The sequence below is a fragment of the Haliotis asinina genome, chromosome 4, assembly GCF_037392515.1.
Source record: "Haliotis asinina isolate JCU_RB_2024 chromosome 4, JCU_Hal_asi_v2, whole genome shotgun sequence".
NCBI lineage: Eukaryota > Metazoa > Mollusca > Gastropoda > Lepetellida > Haliotidae > Haliotis > Haliotis asinina.
In genome coordinates this window covers 38,059,662-38,078,403 of record NC_090283.1, presented here as the reverse complement: position 1 = coordinate 38,078,403, position 18,742 = coordinate 38,059,662, and the positions used below count along the sequence as shown (strand labels likewise).

At 42.9% G+C, this 18,742-nt stretch overlaps 1 protein-coding gene across 1 annotated transcript in view; it reads right to left on the bottom strand.

Annotated features, from left to right (window-relative positions):
• Positions 1 to 18,742, bottom strand: part of LOC137281539 (UDP-glucose:glycoprotein glucosyltransferase 1-like) — a 56,848-nt gene that overhangs the window by 6,148 nt on the left and 31,958 nt on the right. Inside the window, exons 23-35 of the mRNA XM_067812828.1 lie at positions 18,478 to 18,609; positions 10,605 to 10,735; positions 10,258 to 10,353; positions 9,970 to 10,152; positions 9,509 to 9,698; positions 9,181 to 9,232; positions 8,728 to 8,834; positions 8,005 to 8,090; positions 7,811 to 7,895; positions 5,871 to 5,953; positions 1,360 to 1,452; positions 655 to 739; positions 148 to 257 (exon numbers count right to left, since the gene is read on the bottom strand). Coding sequence (XP_067668929.1) covers positions 148 to 257; positions 655 to 739; positions 1,360 to 1,452; positions 5,871 to 5,953; positions 7,811 to 7,895; positions 8,005 to 8,090; positions 8,728 to 8,834; positions 9,181 to 9,232; positions 9,509 to 9,698; positions 9,970 to 10,152; positions 10,258 to 10,353; positions 10,605 to 10,735; positions 18,478 to 18,609 — 1,433 coding nt within the window. The remainder of the gene's footprint in view (positions 1 to 147; positions 258 to 654; positions 740 to 1,359; positions 1,453 to 5,870; positions 5,954 to 7,810; positions 7,896 to 8,004; positions 8,091 to 8,727; positions 8,835 to 9,180; positions 9,233 to 9,508; positions 9,699 to 9,969; positions 10,153 to 10,257; positions 10,354 to 10,604; positions 10,736 to 18,477; positions 18,610 to 18,742) is intronic.

Below are 18,742 nucleotides of genomic sequence, written 5' to 3'. Positions count from 1 at the left end.
CCCAGGATACCCACAATGAACCTGCCACTCACTCACCCCCAGAATACCTACGATTAACCTGCCACTCACTCACCCTCACAATACCTACGATGAATCTGCCACTCACTCACCCCCAGCATACCCACAATGAACCTGCCACTCACTCACCCCCAGATAACTCTCTGTTTCTCCTTCTGTTGTATAAGCCAACGTGGCCACTTGTACTGCACGAGCTCATATTCGAACCCATACTCCTTGGCCATATGTGGTATGAAGTCCTGTAAAGAGCAGACATCATACAACTATACAACAGAACCAAAATTTCAGTATGAAATGTAGCTAAAATATGTTGCCACATACTGGCAACTCTCACTTGCCAGCAGTGTTTCATAGATCACTAGACTTCAATCTCAACTAAAATTTATGCAAGGCTCAAGGTATTTGTCCAGTCATCTGGCAACAGTGCATATCTCTTATTTACCTGTACTCTGGATACATACATCACTATGATTTCTCTAGAGCTCTTTTGATTGGATAGCCATTTTCAGTTCCTTGTCATTTGGGAAAACATTATGACCTAGCATGGGTTCAGGGTATTTATCATAGAATGGATCAAGCAACTCAGATGAACTCCAAAACACAGAATTATATTATCTGTACTGTGGCTATACTTACCGTTACCGTTGGCGACAGGTAATTTTTCAGAAACCAGAATTTCACTTTTGACTTTGTATTTTTCAACACACCCAGCATCATTATTCTGCAAGATAACCGGGCAAACATAGTAGACAATCAGTATGTTTTCTCCATCAACCATTTCTGGGTATGACTGAGTAACAGTAACAGGGTAAAGTACATTTAATGTCCTCTTGTTACCAGTGAGTGAAGTCAGGCACTCATGGTGGAACATACCACATCCATACGAGTCCATTACTAACAAATAATCCTACGCTGTCCAGCCACAACTTTATTACAATTACAGGATATTTAAATATCAAACATATCCATGCAGCTAATACATGCTGAAGGCGCTAGTATTTTCATAATGCGCCCACTTAAACTTTACACATGCCAATTCATGAATGATGTACATGCTGATAACAAAGGTGAACCAATTCTTCATTTGCAGATGTTAAAGCACTTCTTGTGCCAACTACGGCTAATACTGAACTACTACTGCAGTTAGCTGCTGCTGATGCTAAGCCATTTTTGTGTTAAGTACAGCTAATACTGAATCACTGCTGCAGATACTAAGCCACTTTGTGTTTCAACTAAGGCCAATACTGAACCATTGCTGCAGATGCTAAGCCACGTCTTGTGTCAACTGCTGCTAATACTGAGCCACTGCTGGAGTTAATTGTTGCTAAGATGACAACCTACCTCAAAAATCTCTCATACAGATGTCCTGAAGCCAGGGAAAAGATGTTAAGGGTTTCATCTTCATCTTCATCAGATTTCTGTCCGGTGAAAGAGCTGCAGCAAATAGACAGAAAACTACTGTTCAGGTCTACATTTCAGAATCATACATCAGAAACAGTTACAAACTGATACTGGTGCAGCTCTCGCTGAAACATGCCCCAGAAATTTCAGTTATATCATTCTGTAGTCAGAACTGGACAGTGCTTTTGTACTGATGATTCATTTCACTTGATAAGCTTTTCTCAATCTTGACAATATATTTTCACTTGTCTCTTGATAACTGCATGAAATACTCACATCACTGCCTTTACTACAGACCAGGATACATTGTAAATGTGAAAGTTTCCAACAGACAGATAAATTCCTCATTTAAAAATACAAGTAAGGTGAATATAAAATGATGTACAAATAATATGTAAAATTATGTCAAATGTATGCAATGAAGCATACAAAATATATAAAATTAGATAGCAATTTCTTATTTATTGCATAGGGCAGCATTTTAATAGCAATTTCTTATTTATTGCATAGGGCAGCATTTTAACAACAATTTCTTATTTATTGCATAGGGCAGCATTTTAATAGCAATTTCTTATTTATTGCATAGGGCAGCATTTTAACAACAATTTCTTATTTATTGCATAGGGCAGCATTTTAATAGCAATTTCTTATTTATTGCATAGGGCAGCATTTTAACAACAATTTCTTATTTATTGCATAGGGCAGTATTTTAATAGCAATTTCTTATTTATTGCATAGGGCAGCATTTTAATAGCAATTTCTTATTTATTGCATAGGGCAGCATTTTAACAACAATTTCTTATTTATTGCATAGGGCAGCATTTTAATAGCAATTTCTTATTTATTGCATAGGGCAGCATTTTAACAACAATTTCTTATTTATTGCATAGGGCAGCATTTTAATAGCAATTTCTTATTTATTGCATAGGGCAGCATTTTAACAACAATTTCTTATTTATTGCATAGGGCAGCATTTTAATAGCAATTTCTTATTTATTGCATAGGGCAGCATTTTAACAACAATTTCTTATTTATTGCATAGGGCAGCATTTTAATAGCAATTTCTTATTTATTGCATAGGGCAGCATTTTAACAACAATTTCTTATTTATTGCATAGGGCAGCATTTTAATAGCAATTTCTTATTTATTGCATAGGGCAGCATTTTAACAACAATTTCTTATTTATTGCATAGGGCAGCATTTTAACAACAATTTCTTATTTATTGCATAGGGCAGCATTTTAACAACAATTTCTTATTTATTGCATAGGGCAGCATTTTAACAACAATTTCTTATTTATTGCATAGGGCAGCATTTTAACAACAATTTCTTATTTATTGCATAGGGCAGCATTTTAACAACAATTTCTTATTTATTGCATAGGGCAGCATTTTAACAACAATTTCTTATTTATTGCATAGGGCAGCATTTTAACAACAATTTCTTATTTATTGCATAGGGCAGCATTTTAACAACAATTTCTTATTTATTGCATAGGGCAGCATTTTAACAACAATTTCTTATTTATTGCATAGGGCAGCATTTTAACAACAATTTCTTATTTATTGCATAGGGCAGCATTTTAACAACAATTTCTTATTTATTGCATAGGGCAGCATTTTAATAGCAATTTCTTATTTATTGCATAGGGCAGCATTTTAACAACAATTTCTTATTTATTGCATAGGGCAGCATTTTAACAACAATTTCTTATTTATTGCATAGGGCAGCATTTTAACAACAATTTCTTATTTATTGCATAGGGCAGCATTTTAACAACAATTTCTTATTTATTGCATAGGGCAGCATTTTAACAACAATTTCTTATTTATTGCATAGGGCAGCATTTTAACAACAATTTCTTATTTATTGCATAGGGCAGCATTTTAACAACAATTTCTTATTTATTGCATAGGGCAGCATTTTAACAACAATTTCTTATTTATTGCATAGGGCAGCATTTTAACAACAATTTCTTATTTATTGCATAGGGCAGCATTTTAACAACAATTTCTTATTTATTGCATAGGGCAGTATTTTAATAGCAATTTCTTATTTATTGCATAGGGCAGCATTTTAACAACAATTTCTTATTTATTGCATAGGGCAGCATTTTAACAACAATTTCTTATTTATTGCATAGGGCAGCATTTTAACAACAATTTCTTATTTATTGCATAGGGCAGCATTTTAACAACAATTTCTTATTTATTGCATAGGGCAGCATTTTAACAACAATTTCTTATTTATTGCATAGGGCAGCATTTTAACAACAATTTCTTATTTATTGCATAGGGCAGCATTTTAACAACAATTTCTTATTTATTGCATAGGGCAGCATTTTAACAACAATTTCTTATTTATTGCATAGGGCAGTATTTTAATAGCAATTTCTTATTTATTGCATAGGGCAGCATGTTAATGTATACTGCTACAGTGCTATCACTGGCAGTCATCATGTATACATTGTATGGACCATCCACTGAGAGTAACCATGTACACTGACTCTGAACTAAGTTTGCAAATGATTTAAATATGTTTATGTCCACAACAGATGACAAGGTGGACAACATATAAACATCCACAACCACGTGAGCACAGGACATCAAACCTGGGCACACAGACAGAGACAAAAGGCTTACCCTAACTTCCAACATTTTAGCAACAAGTAGACTGACTACCGTTCTTACACTTGCACTTTCGATTTTGATCTTGCATAAATGAAAAGCATTTTCTAACAAGAAACAGCTTCATGTGTCAACCTTAGGCTACCTTAGGCTTAGGTTAATCAACAAGACCTATATATGTTTTGTTCTATTTTCCATGTGAAACATACAATGAAATGTTGCAATACTAAATATAATATGATCATATATATGTTTTACTTAGTCATTCTTGATATCTTGGGGATTGTAGTTAGACCATAATTGTTCTTACAGCTAATGGAGATATTTTCTGTTAGATGAAAACTCCATTTTTGGCAGTTTTCACTCCAAACCACTCAGTCAGTCACCTTCAGTCACCTTCTTGTGCTTTCAGTTACATCTAAAATACTTATGGTCACATAACTGTAGCCACATTTTTATAGGTTAGAAAGTTTACAGCAATTCCAGCTGTATCTTTATCCAATCTACAACCTTCACTTGAGGATGGGTGAGAGAAAGCATACTAGCTGTGAACAGCAATCTGTGTATTCATGTACAGGTTGAAGTAGCTCTGACTGGCATTCAGGTAACCGAGTCAGATAGTGTAATCTTCCATCTCCGTGAATCAACTTGCCAAGTTCAATACAAATAAGTACTCTAATAGCAGCTATTTACCATGTCTGATTGCTGATGGGGTAACCTCTTTGGTCATATGGACAAGATGTCCAACTTCAGATCAGAAGGTCTGTGGTTTTAAGCACAGAATCGGATTCAGAAATTTTCTACACATTTGTCTACATATGGAATCAGATCACTCCTTCATTGTTTACAAACAGGCTCAAGAATTACAGCTTAACAATTACTTCAACTCTCAGTCTCACTCAGTTGCATGACAAGCTATGGGTCAAATCTTGACATCATGAGAAAACAAATTCTTATGAAACCATAACCTACATTTTCGTTTGATTAAAATTAATTCATTCTGCTCTAATGAACCTTTGGGAGACCATATAGGTATGTTCTCTCAGATTCATGATGAACAAATTTCATGAGCTGATTTATCCAGTGGTCTATTCATTTCACACAGTTTTTTTCAGTTTCATAATATTACTAGTCTCCTTAAACGGAAAGTAATTTGTTGTTCAGACTTATGATTCAGAAGATTAATGGGGAAATGGAAATGAATACTAAAACATCAACTTTTAAGCTTTATGCACCAGTACAGTATGACACATCAAAGCCACCCACAGACAGCATTACAAACACAAACAGATACGCATCACACTGTGCAAACAAATCCAAAAATATATGGTTGACTGTTGAGAATGATAGCCTTCTACATCACTCTTTTCACCCATTGTTTACTGCATGACATGGCCTCTGTAGAGTTGTCTTCTTGTCATTAGAGCTGGTCATTTTTGGATGCAGATGATGCACTGATGCATCATGTCAGGTTGGATCTGTCTACCCATTCATGATGCTGTTAATAACAGATGATCAGTCTAATCAACAACTTGATTTGTCCACAGTTTTCTAGGGGTGTCAAGCAGGGAAAGTCTACTGTATTCTGGATCAGGTGGGGCTTAGGTATCATCTATTTCTTTAAAGTGTATCCTGCTATACACATCTCCATCAGTACAACACAACAAGAGGTCCTGCAGACAGACACAGACACAGACACACAGCCATCTACTTACTCCAGCATGCACCAGGTCAAGATGAAACATACTAGCCCTCTATGTGGACACACAAATACACCAGCTGGAGAGCACAGTACTTACTTCAGAACATACGACGCCACTGACCTGGAAATGGAATCCCACAAACCCTGGCCCTCATCTGAGTCCTGCAGCAGTTGCTCCTTCTGCTTGTCAGCCTTCTTGGAAACCTGTCAGCAGAGAGCATTGGGGTCAGTAGCCACAGAACCAGCACCTCATACACACAGACATAGAACCAGCACCTCATCCACATGGGCAAAGAACCATCATGTCATCCACCCAGACACAGACCCATCACGTCATCCACAGACCCATCACATCATCCACAGAACCATCACATCATCCACAGAAACATCACATCATCCACAGAAACATCACATCATCCACAGAAACATCACATCATCCACACAGACACAGACCCATCACATCATCCACAGACCCATCACATCATCCACAGAACAATCACAGAACCATCACATCATCCACACAGACACAGAACCATCACATCATCCACCCAGACATAGACCCATAATGTCAGCCACAGAACCATCACATCATCCACACAGCCACAACCCATTACATCATCCACACAGGCACAGAACCAACACATCATCCACACAGACACAGAACCAACACATCATCCACCAAGACACAGACCCATCACATCATCCACACAGGCACAGAACCAACACATCATCCACACAGACACACAACCATCGCATCATCCACACAGGCACAGAACCAACACATCATCCACACAGCCAAAGACCCATCACATCATCCACACAGGCACAGAACCAACACATAATCCACACAGACACACAACCATCGCATCATCCACACAGGCACAGAACCATCACATCATCCACCCAGACATAGACCCATAATGTCAGCCACAGAACCATCACATCATCCACACAGCCACAACCCATTACATCATCCACACAGGCACAGAGCCAACACATCATCCACACAGACACAGAACCAACACATCATCCACCAAGACACAGACCCATCACATCATCCACACAGGCACAGAACCAACACATCATCCACACAGACACACAACCATCGCATCATCCACACAGGCACAGAACCAACACATCATCCACACAGCCAAAGACCCATCACATCATCCACACAGGCACAGAACCAACACATCATCCACACAGACACACAACCATCGCATCATCCACACAGGCACAGAACCAACACATCATCCACACAGCCAAAGACCCATCACATCATCCACACAGGCACAGAACCAACACATAATCCACACAGGCACAGAACCATCGCATCATCCACAGAACCATCACATCATCCACACAATCACAGAACCATCATGTCATCCACACAGCCACAGACCCATCACATCATCCACACAGGCACAGAACCAACACATCATACACCCAGATACACAACCATCGCATCATCCACAGAACCATCACATCATCCACACAATCACAGAACCATCACGTCATCCACACAGCCAAAGACCCACCACATCATCCACACAGGCACAGAACGAACACATCATACACCCACACACACAACCATCGCATCATCCACAGAACCATCACATTATTCTCACTGGCACAGAACCATCACGTCATCCACACAGCCACAGAACAATCACATCATCCACACAGGCACAGAACCATCACGTCATCCACCAAGACACACAACCATCACGTCACCCAACCAGACACAGAGCCATCATGTCATCCACCCAGGCACAGAACCCTCACATTATCCACCCAGACACAGAACCATCACATTATCCACCCTCTCACAGAGCCATCACGTCATCTACAGAACTATCATGTCATCCACACAGACAAAGATATGTTACATCACTCCTACAAATGTTGCAAATGTTGGGAACAACCCTGTATGACCATACCATATTGGTGCAGCCCATTTAGAAGCTACAAAATGATCCATTCCTGTGCCATGGTATATTCTAGCTCTACTCTCTGTCAGGGCAAGTACTAAAGTGGCTTCATTGTACATGATCATCTCACCTTGACCCTGATGATCTTGCTCTTGAAGCTGCTAATGGCAACCACAACATCAGAGGAACCCTTGGGTGTGTCTGTGAAGTCATGACTGAAACAGTTAAACACGATACTGACATCCAGGGAAAGAAAGAAGTCGATGCATTGATGATTCTTGCACATTCTCCTGGTAACTATCAGTTTGACCTTCGTTCACTGACCTGTTGATGTCGTAGATCTCCCTGGAGCGCCCTTCTCTCAGCTGCAGTTGCCACACTCCTGGGTTGGCCTTGAGTTGGAAGTAACCCTACAACAGTTTCATAACAGTGTTACACAGACTAAGATATGAGTTTAGTGCTTTTTTTAAGTTGTGAGATAATCTGATGGACATGACAGCAGTAATTTCTATTCAATAACACATTAACACTACTCCTTTTCAACATCGAACTGACATACATTTTGTCTACGCTCATGACCACACAAGCGCAATAATACATAGCATAACCTACTGCTTACTACTCATTTCCAGGGAGTCACGTCACAAAATATTTCTGCAGTACTTGTATATTATCAAGGCAAGATTAACATAATAACTAGATATGTAAGAACACCTATCAATAATCCAAAACAACAAAGTTTTGTATGTGAGTCGCACTGAAATGAGGCTATTTTCTATCAATAAATTACTGTCAAGAAGGTAGTCCATTATAACCTGACCTTAGACCATCACCATATATCATCCAATCACGGACCTTTAATATGATCTTACAGTTCTCTCACAAGGGTGTATTTGAAATTTGAATCACACTGGTCAAAACAGAATGACTGTAATGAGGTAAAATGCATCAGTATTTTCCTGTGATATGTTAACTGATGACTACTCATATAAAAGTTCTCTAACAGGCAAACAAAATGATTCACTCAAACAGAATGAAATAATTTACCAGGTTTGCCATGACAATGGTGTCCATGACAGCAGGTGTGCTGTTGGTGCCAAGTATAAACTGAAGGCCTCTTGGTGGCTGCATGGTGGAGGAGTCATGACAGTGACCTGAAGACACAAGCAGTCACGTGAACACGGCAGCTGTGGTCATCAAACATTCCTGCCAATGTTTTCTCTACATTTAGCCCTCATTGAGTAATATTCAATGTATATGACAAAGCATGTGATTAACTGTGTCTGGACCAGACAAACCAGTGATTGATACCATGTGGAACAATCAACATGTCAACGAACAGTGCCATGTGATCAACCCAAGTCTGAACCACCAATCCACTAAATAGATTCTTACAACCAGTCAAGGGTCTGAGGATCGATCTGAAACCAGACTTTGCATGAGGATTGTTTGTGATTCAAGATGTTCTTCCAACACAAATTGTCTCTGAATCAACCCTACCTTCAAGGAGAATGTACTCTAGTTCAAAATCAGCCTTCACTCCATCCTCGACCTGCCAACAAACATTCAGTATTACATGAATTTGGTACACACAGACACACATATTGCCTAATGCATAATGCGTCTTTGGGTGAAACTTGTGAAGCCGAAAATGATTTGGTTAGATTAATCCATTAGACTGCACCTTATGTGTGCTCCTTTTTGCAATCTTCATGCTCCAATGTTTTAACTGTGCATTAATAAGAATCGCTGTGACAGGTATCTCTCCTGTGCTCTGTCCTTTTCATATCTATAGAATCTGTTCAGACTTTTCATCACATATTCTTACTTCTTCCAGTAGGATATTGTCAAGGTCATAGGGAGACCGGACAGCCTCCACCAGCCAACTCTCAGGAGGATCCATGTTTAGGGTCAGCAGAGACTTCTCTGGCATGTCAGTGAACCGACCTACAGGACCACGTGTGTATGAACCATCAACCTTGAAGGTCAACTCAGGGTCAAGGACATATCGATAGTAGCTGAAATAAATATACATCTATCTTGAGCAGAAAGTAAAGAAGTAAGGAGACTCAAGGTAAATCATGGATCTTTGAGGTTTTCTAGATACCAAAAGAAATACATTTGGATGGGATGGTTCAGCAAAAGGAACTGGAGACAGCCAATTATGGGTCTTGTGACTGTCTCATGAATTTCTTTCAGTGGTATCAGTGTTGTACAGCATGACAGAGTGGTGTAAGTTTTGTAAACATCCGCCAATTTATTTCGCAGAACTCTGTGTGAAGGACTTACCTTTTGAGAGGCATCTCCGAGAGCTTGTCCTTACAGTTCATATAGATGCAGATCTCCATGTTGGTGCTCTGCTTGAGAATGTTGAGTACTGCAGACAGCTTCTGGGCCTCTCTGGACACAGGGTCTAGAATCACCTCCATAACAAAGGCTGGCATGGAGTCATCCGCAGGGATCTTCAACACACTACAAATCACCATCACTCACATTAGTACCTCACACAGAAATTGTCTCTACTATAATTAATAATGACTTTCACAGCAGAGAAGCATCATTGTAGAGAGTAGTTACCTGTGTTCATCAGACTTGAAGCTGACTTTTTTCCTGCCCTCAGTCTGACTCTTGGCAGTCAACAGTGCTGCCACCTTCAGGAGCAAGTTACTTCCCCTGGAAAGAGGAAAGTTTTAGGTGAATGCAAGCAACTTCAAGCTGAAGTTAACAACTTTAAATGTGAAAGCACATGGTTTGCAGTAACTATTACTAAGCATTAGCCAGTTATAGCAAGAATGAGCTGTATCACATTCATCTGGCTGCTTCTTTCCTCAACAGTTTCAGCTTCCATAAACGTTTTGAAACATGTCGATGTCTCTATCCTTTCTTGATTTAACAAAGCACAATGCTATGAGGTATTGTCTTACATGTCATTGTCATATCCCAGGCCACGGATCTGCTCACGGATTTTACGAGCAGACTGCTGCAATGTGTATTTCTCCAAGAGACCAACATCATCTGGTAGGAAGTCTTCCCCGTCATCCAGGGGACCGATCACCTGGTAACATAGTTACAATTCACATCAATGACCGATCATTTAACATATTTACCATTGACATCATTAGCCTGTCATCTAACATATTTATCATTCACATCAATGGCCGGTCATCTGATATATTTACCATTCACGTCAATGTCCAGTCATCTGACATATTTACGATTCACATTAATGGCCAGTCATCTGACATATTTACCATTCACATTAATGGCCAATCATCTGACATTATTTACCATTGACATCAATGGCCTGTCATCTAACATATTTATCTTTCACATCAATGGCCTGTCATCTGACATATTTACCATTCACATCAATTGCCAGTCATCTGACATATTTACGACTCACATTAATGGCCAGTCATCTGACATATTTATCATTCACATCAATGGTCTGTCATCTGACATATTTACCATTGCCATTAATGGCCGATCATCTGACATATTTACCATTCACATTAACGGCCAGTCATCTGACATTTTTGTCATTCACATCAATGGCCAGTCATCTGACATATTTATCATTCACATCAATGGCCAGTCATCTGACATATTTACCATTGCCATTACTGGCCGATCATCTGACATAGTTACCATTCACATTAACGGCCAGTCATCTGACATTTTTACCATTCACATTCTAGAACTGAAAATCTAGGGAGGGATTTCTCGCCCCCTCACAAAAAAGGGAGGGGGGGGTTTGGAAAATGTAAGGCAAAATACCTGTATTACCCTCTTTCAAAATAGTGTGGATGTACAAAAGTTATTGCAACCACCACCAGTGAAACTATTGATCATTATATTTTGGCTACAATAGTCACATATCATAGCACCAAGCTCATTTTGAGAGAGCCATGGCCATTCTTTCAACCATTTTTTCTGAAAAAAACTTGATTTGGTTTTTTTTAGAGTCGGAGGGACCAAGGTCAGTCTCCGCGTTTTGCTTGCCTTTCGATTCACATGTCTCCTTAACAGACGTATCGGTCTGGGGAGACATGGCGGACACTGTTGCTTTCTCAGTGGTATTCTGTGTATCCATTTTCATACTGATATGAATGGAATTCCATTTCCCCAGTGCCGATAGTGGTTTTAACCAAGGGAGGTTACTCTGTTATGTTTACATGTTGTCACTCAAACTTGACTCTGTGGCTGGCTCCGATTTAAAAAGTCATTCCTTGTCAATATGAAGCTTTTGTTGTATGTTTTTTGGAAGTTAGGTAGGGAGCAAACTACTATGCACAAGTTTATTAAAATCTAAATATTTTAGATATTTAAATACTTACCTTACCATAGGTCTTATGCATATTACCTCAAGCTTCGCTAGAAGAGATCAGACAGTCGTTGATTCGCCATTCCCTAGATGGCTACCTCATGTAATCTACGAATGTAGTCACGGAAGTGACGTGATCTCCCCACTCGAGCCAGCGCGAACAATCCAAAATTCACTTTTACTGGCAACAGGAAGGTCCGAAGAGTCCAGAGTGGGGAGGAGCATCCAGCGTTGGGAGGGAGTCACCGCCCTATGGTAAGGTAAGTATTTAAATATCTAAAATATTTAGATTTTAATAAATTTTTAACTTACCTTACCATAGGTCTTATGCATATGGCTTCGACAGATGGATGGTGGTGTGGACTCCGGAGGACCATCCCTCAGCAACCAGTGCACATGCATTAGGAGAACCTGGGAGACCAATGCCAACAGTCACAGGACAAACCTGGAAGCAGGACAAAGAGTAACCCAAGGGAACTCCAAAGAAAAACCGACGCACCCTGAGGGTGAGGTTAATCTTAAGACCAGCGGTAAGTAACAGTGTTATTACCTAATGGGCGGACGTCCGGGTAAGTTGCTGGGCAACCACCAACGGACTGAAAGACTGTAGTCCCTCCATGTCCTCAACTGCCAAGTCCCTCAGGTAGTGGGAAGCGAAGGCAGTAGACGACGACTTCCAAAAGCAGCCTTCCATAGTTTGTGGCACTGTGCAATTTCTATGGAGGGCCATGGTAGATGCCAACGCTCTGATCTCGTGTGGGTTGTTCGCCACTGGATGAGGTAGACGCTTGGCATCAAAAGCCGCCAGGATCGTAGATCGAAGCCATAAGGCGACTGTGTTCCTGTTCACCTCCCCTTGCAGGTAGTCGAAAGCGGGATGAACAGTCTTTTAGGGGAACGTCTCTTAGAAGCCAACTTCCGGATGTAACATCTGAGGGCTCTAACGAGACACAGCAGCTCCCCCTCCATGTCCTCAACTGCCAAGTCCCTCAGGTAGTGGGAAACGAAGGCAGTAGACGACGACTTCCAAAAGCAGCCTTCCATAGTTTGTGGCACTGTGCAATTTCTATGGAGGGCCATGGTAGACGCCAACGCTCTGATCTCGTGTGGGATGAGGTAGACGCTTGGCATCAAAAGCCGCCAGGATCGTAGATCGAAGCCATAAGGTGACTGTGTTCCTGTTCACCTCCCCTTTGCAGGTAGTCGAAAGCGGGATGAACAGTCTTTTAGGGGAACGTCTCTTAGAAGCCAACTTCCGGATGTAACATCTGAGGGCTCTAACGAGACACAGCAGCTCCTCCTCCAAGTCATGTTGTCCCAAGACTGCAGATGACAGAGGAATGGAGAACAGCCTGTCTGGCTGTCCAGGGAGCTGATTCTTGGCCACAAAATCTCACAGGAGACCCAAGTGGGCTGGTCCATGCCTCGACTGATCCAAGCGAACCTGCGTGACGTCCAGGGCATGAATTTCACTAGCTCTATCTGCGGTAGCTAACGCTAGAATGAAGACCGTCCCAAATACATGAAGGAGGCTTCCTCTAAAGGCTTATACGGAGGTCCTCTAAGATGTTGTAGGACGATGTTGAGGTCCCAAACTGGAGGACGAAGCTTAACTTTCCGGTCCTCCAATTTGCAGGCCTTGAGTAGCGCAATAGGATCTGGTACCTTGGAAATCTGTTTATCTGCTTTAATCGAATAGAGTTCAAAGCCGACAGATAAGTCCCCAAGGTACTGCCTCTAAGATGCTTGCAGTTATGCAGGAACAGGAGGAAGTTCGCTAAATACTGTGGAGAAGCTGTCATAGGGTCTTGTGATCTTTGAGCGCAAAAACTCTCAAATGAGCGCCACTTGTCGTCATATAAGGACCTAGTGGACATTCGATGCGTACAAGCTAGGACGCTTGCCGCGCACGAGGAGTAGCCCTTAACTCTTATTACCTTCTGCAGATGACCCAACTGTGAAGATGAAATCTCAGTGGGTCCGGATGCAGCTGCCGACTGTGCGGATGTCGAAGCAGACGTAACTAATCTGGGAGCTGGTATGACTCTCCGCTGGCGAGAAACCATGGCCTGGCTGGCCACCAAGGTGCGACCAAAAGCAGTCGCAGGATCGTGTCGATCGCCCACGCCTGCAGGTCCATAAAGTGACTGAGTGGAAACCCTGTGTTCCAGGGTGATTAATTTCGCCACTTGAGATGAGTACCCCTTGGCCCTCAAGACTATCACAGATGGTCCAGGCGCAAAGATGAAACCGTGACGGATCCAGGTGCAGTGTCCAATTGTGAGGATGGTACAACAATTGGTCCCACTCTGGAAGCCGATTATTTGAAACGTCTCTCGACACAACATATTCTCTGTTGGAGATAGACGTAGGGGGCGAGATAAGGCGTCTGCCATGAAGATGCAGGCTCCTGGTATGTGAGATACTTTTATTTGGAGGATCAGACTCGACCATGTCGAAGGGTAGAAACGACAAGTGTAGTAGAGGTCGAGGCCTCCTTGACCCTTGTTACCTAGAGGGCTACTATTGAGTTGACCGTATGGATCATCAGTAGCTTGTCTCTCGGTGCTGTCAACCAACAATAGACATGCATCACCGCTTTTATCTTCAACTGGGTGATGTGAAGAGATAGAGCTCCACTCCCCCAGAATCCTGCTGCAACCTCCTTGACTAGATAGGCACTCAATCCTGGTAGAGACGTGTCAACCTAAAGATGGTTGTTGAATGACGGCTCTAATATGCAAGTTCCAAACATTGACCAGCGAGTCTACCACTGGTGGGGAGTCAAGACGTCCAATGTCGTAAACCTGTCTTGAAATCATGATCAAGAAAACGCTGTCATAGACGTAAGAGTAGACGTCTACGTCTGATCATATCCTAAGGTGACGTGAGCAAATCGAGTAGACATTATCACTGACATAGTGATAACGGACAGAGTACAGCTTGCTTTTAACATCGCCTTGAACTTCGACCCCCGAACCTGAGACGGCGATGTGATGAATCAAATCCCGCGGAGTTAGTTGAAGCTGACTTAACAGCCTGATAATTAAGTACAACTCTCTCAAGATAAGCTTGTATGCCATAAAAATGCGTCATTCTTCGACTTCAGAACAACCACGCTGTACATTATGAATGTGTTGACATTTCAAGAAGTCTACTTATAACTGGCCGTCTGTCCGATCAGAAACTGCCATACATCGCTGCACGCCTCCTGATAAGCAGCGTTGAGACTACTGTTAGAGGATTTCTATGCCGACTAGAGAAATCCAATGCCGCTGTAGACTGCTAGTCTAGAGTGTAAACGACATCTTTCCATTGTAAAATGACTGTAAGTCACTGCAGACAACTTCCTTACACTAGAATCATAACAACACATTCTGCGCAGGGCGTTGTCCCTCGATGACCAATCAAATTGTAGATGTAACGACCCTGGGATCCTTTGCAGGGCGTTGTCTCTCGGGCACCAATCAAAATGTAGACGTGACGTCATCGGTGTAGCAGGTAACTGATCATCATGAAATCTTGTAAACGGTGATACCCTGCTAGCCTATAGGCTTGACCGTAACCATGCTGTTTGCGAGCACGTGTCCAAATGAGTAAAGCGCGCGAAAACCCTTCCGCCGCTTGAAACTGACGTAGACAAATTGTTTTTCAGATAGATGTGTTGGAATTTTCCCCGAAGATAAATGCCGTCCTCTCTTGTAATAAGAGGTGTAGTTAGGCGTGTCACTTTGTTGTTGTCTCGAAAAATCTTCGTGACGAAATGAGTAAAGCACGTGAAAGAAAACTTTCTCCGCTTGAAATATATGTAGACAAATTGTAACGTAAGGATCTACTGGGATGCGACCAGTCCCTCCCACCTACCGGCGTAGGAATATCTGGTACGGTGATCGATCCTCGAGGCGTTGTCTTCAGACAAGTCCATCGCCGCCGCCGAGGTAGCTGACGCCAGCGCAGACAACGGCTTAAGCATCCGCTTGAGTTCAGTCTCAATGTTCACCTGCTTAGAATCCAGCACTCTATGAGAGAGCCGCGAGGAGCCCAATAACCGCTACAGAGATACAACCAAGACAGCCACGCTGCCCGCGAAAACCAGGCTGTCTATCTTGTAATCTGACTTCCTCGACTTACACGCTTAGAAATTCGGATTAGTTGACAATTTCGCATAGACCGCATGTAATACAACCATGGCGTCCGCCACATAGGATGAGGCGGGATGAGTAGTTCCGGTGATAAATGAATTGCTGCAGGGTTGCTGGAATCAGCCGAAGGCGAAGGGCAGTCCGGTAACCTGTCAGCAATCCACTCGAAGACGACTGATAAGGGTAGTCAAGTGCCATCACCATCTCCGTCGCCTCCTACTTCCTCGTCGAAGTCCGGGCAAAAACCTCCCAGGACATGGAATTCGAATCACGCCGCAGTGTAAGAGACGGAGTCGATGCATGAGCAGTAGATTCCTTAGACGGGATCCAAGGTGGTTCCGGTGACCGCAAACGCCGAGTTCTAGAGGAACGTCGAGGTGATATGGACTGGGAGAGCAAGTAACATTTTCACCTGGTAGTAAAGCGAGAGTCCACATTCAAAGGGCGTCGCGGGGACCGAGAACTCCGACAAAGACTACTGTGGAGGGTACAGGATCACCGACTCCCAGGGAACCTGGAGCGCGATCTGCGCCGAGAGCTCTCTGCCTCCAAGCCCTGAGCGCGCGCTTCATCCAACTGTCGTTGCAAAACCTCTTCCCTGGACAACGTATGCAACACCCTGGGTATACGGTAAGACGCAGGTGCTGGCGCTGGCACAGGGTCCGGCGTCGGCGCTGGTGTCGGGACAGGCGCTGACGTAGACATAGACGCTGGCGTAGGCATAGGTACTGGCGCAGGCATAGGCACTGGCGTAAGCGCTGGCGCAGGCACAGGCGCTGGCGTAAGCGCCGGCGTAGGCTTAGGCGCTGGCGCAGACATAGGTGCTGGCGTAAGCACAGGCGCTGGTGTCGGCATAGGCGCTGGTGTCGAGACAGACGCTGGCATCACAGCAGCACCGGGCGTGAGGAGGGAGCGCAGGAACCTCTGGACCTCCGGATGACACAAGCCTCCGGACGAAAACAGATCCACGATGGAATCCGAGCGAGGTGGTTCCTGGGACAAACGTACAGGCGTCATGGACGAACGCCCCATCCCAGGCGTCGGCACAGGCGCTGAAGGCGGTTGTAAGTCAGGGTCGTCCGGCAGAGATCCCAACGACGACGCTGGAGACGACAACCTTCTCTTCCGCTGTGAAAAATGCTTCCTCTTAGCCGCAAAAGAAGCCTTGAAACCAGCAACCAACAACGCCTCGCAGCACTGGCAGCGTCCGTCAAAAGAGCAGGCCAGAGACGCACAATCCGGGCACCAAGGGTGGGGAAATTCGCCGATTCCTGCCCCTAGCAGACGGTGCTAAACTGGCGAGACATACACAGTTAAGTGCAACATACAAAACAAAACAATGCGTTGAAACCAACGCTAGGCGGTAGAAAAAACACCCCTATACCAGAAATGCAGCACCAACGCACCCCCACTATAAAGTAGGCACGCCCGTAAGCTCGTGACAGCGAAGGGCAAACAACCAAAAGGGTTGCCTGCGTACATCGCAACGTGGCACGAAAAAACATATAAATGCAGTGAAACCTGGCAAAAATACTAATCGACATGGAAAACCACATGGAGGGAGAAAACCAGCAAGATATAATACCCCCACGGACGCCATGCCGCACTCACACACGACACGGGCGAACCCACCCCGAAGTGAGAGAAAAAACAACACGAGGTAGCAAAGTAAGTGCAGTTAAAAGATAACTTACCTTAACACGCACACCTAAGGGATACAAACCATACCTACCCGTGAGGAAACAACTTTATTGAACCACAAAGTAGGTAAACTAAGCGAACCAAAAACGTCCGAACAGACGAACGCTAGAAGTAAAAGTGAATTTTGGATTGTTCGCGCTTGCGCGAGTGGGGAGATCACGTCACTTCCGTGACTACATTCGTAGATTACATGAGGTAGCCATCTAGGGAATGGCGAATCAACGACTGTCTGATCTCTTCTAGCGAAGCTTGAGGTAATATGCATAAGACCTATGGTAAGGTAAGTTAAAAATCTTCGCACTCTGTTGTTCTTATGAGGGGCGATTAGATCATTATTAGCGCGAATCGCGCATCCTAGAACAGAAATTGTATTTACCATTTGCATTTATGGCCAATCATCTGACATATCTACCATTCACATTAATGGTCAATCATGAGATATATTAACCATTCACAATGATGGCCGACTATGAGACATATTAAGAGGACACAGGCTCAGAACACCTCCATAGAGAGTTATGCTATTATCATTATGAGATACATAGTATGTTTAATCAAGATAAGATGTCATCTCCATAATATGGCAACTACATTATCATATCCCACGTGCTATAGAAAGAAGGGGCTCACCTTGCCATTGGTAACAATCCCACGTGCTGCTTCCCCAAACTGCAGAACCTTTTGAGCAAATGCTCGATGAGACTTGAGGAACGAGTCACCCTGTTTGTTGAGAGCTGCCAGGTATTTCTTCATGTCCATCCCCTGAACACAGAGCACAACATTTTCAGCACGCCACAACATAACACAACACTCACTGACAGCCTTCAGGTTTCATGTGTATGCTACCCGTGAAGGTCCCGGGGTAGAACAGGCCTTCAGCAACCCATGCTTGCCA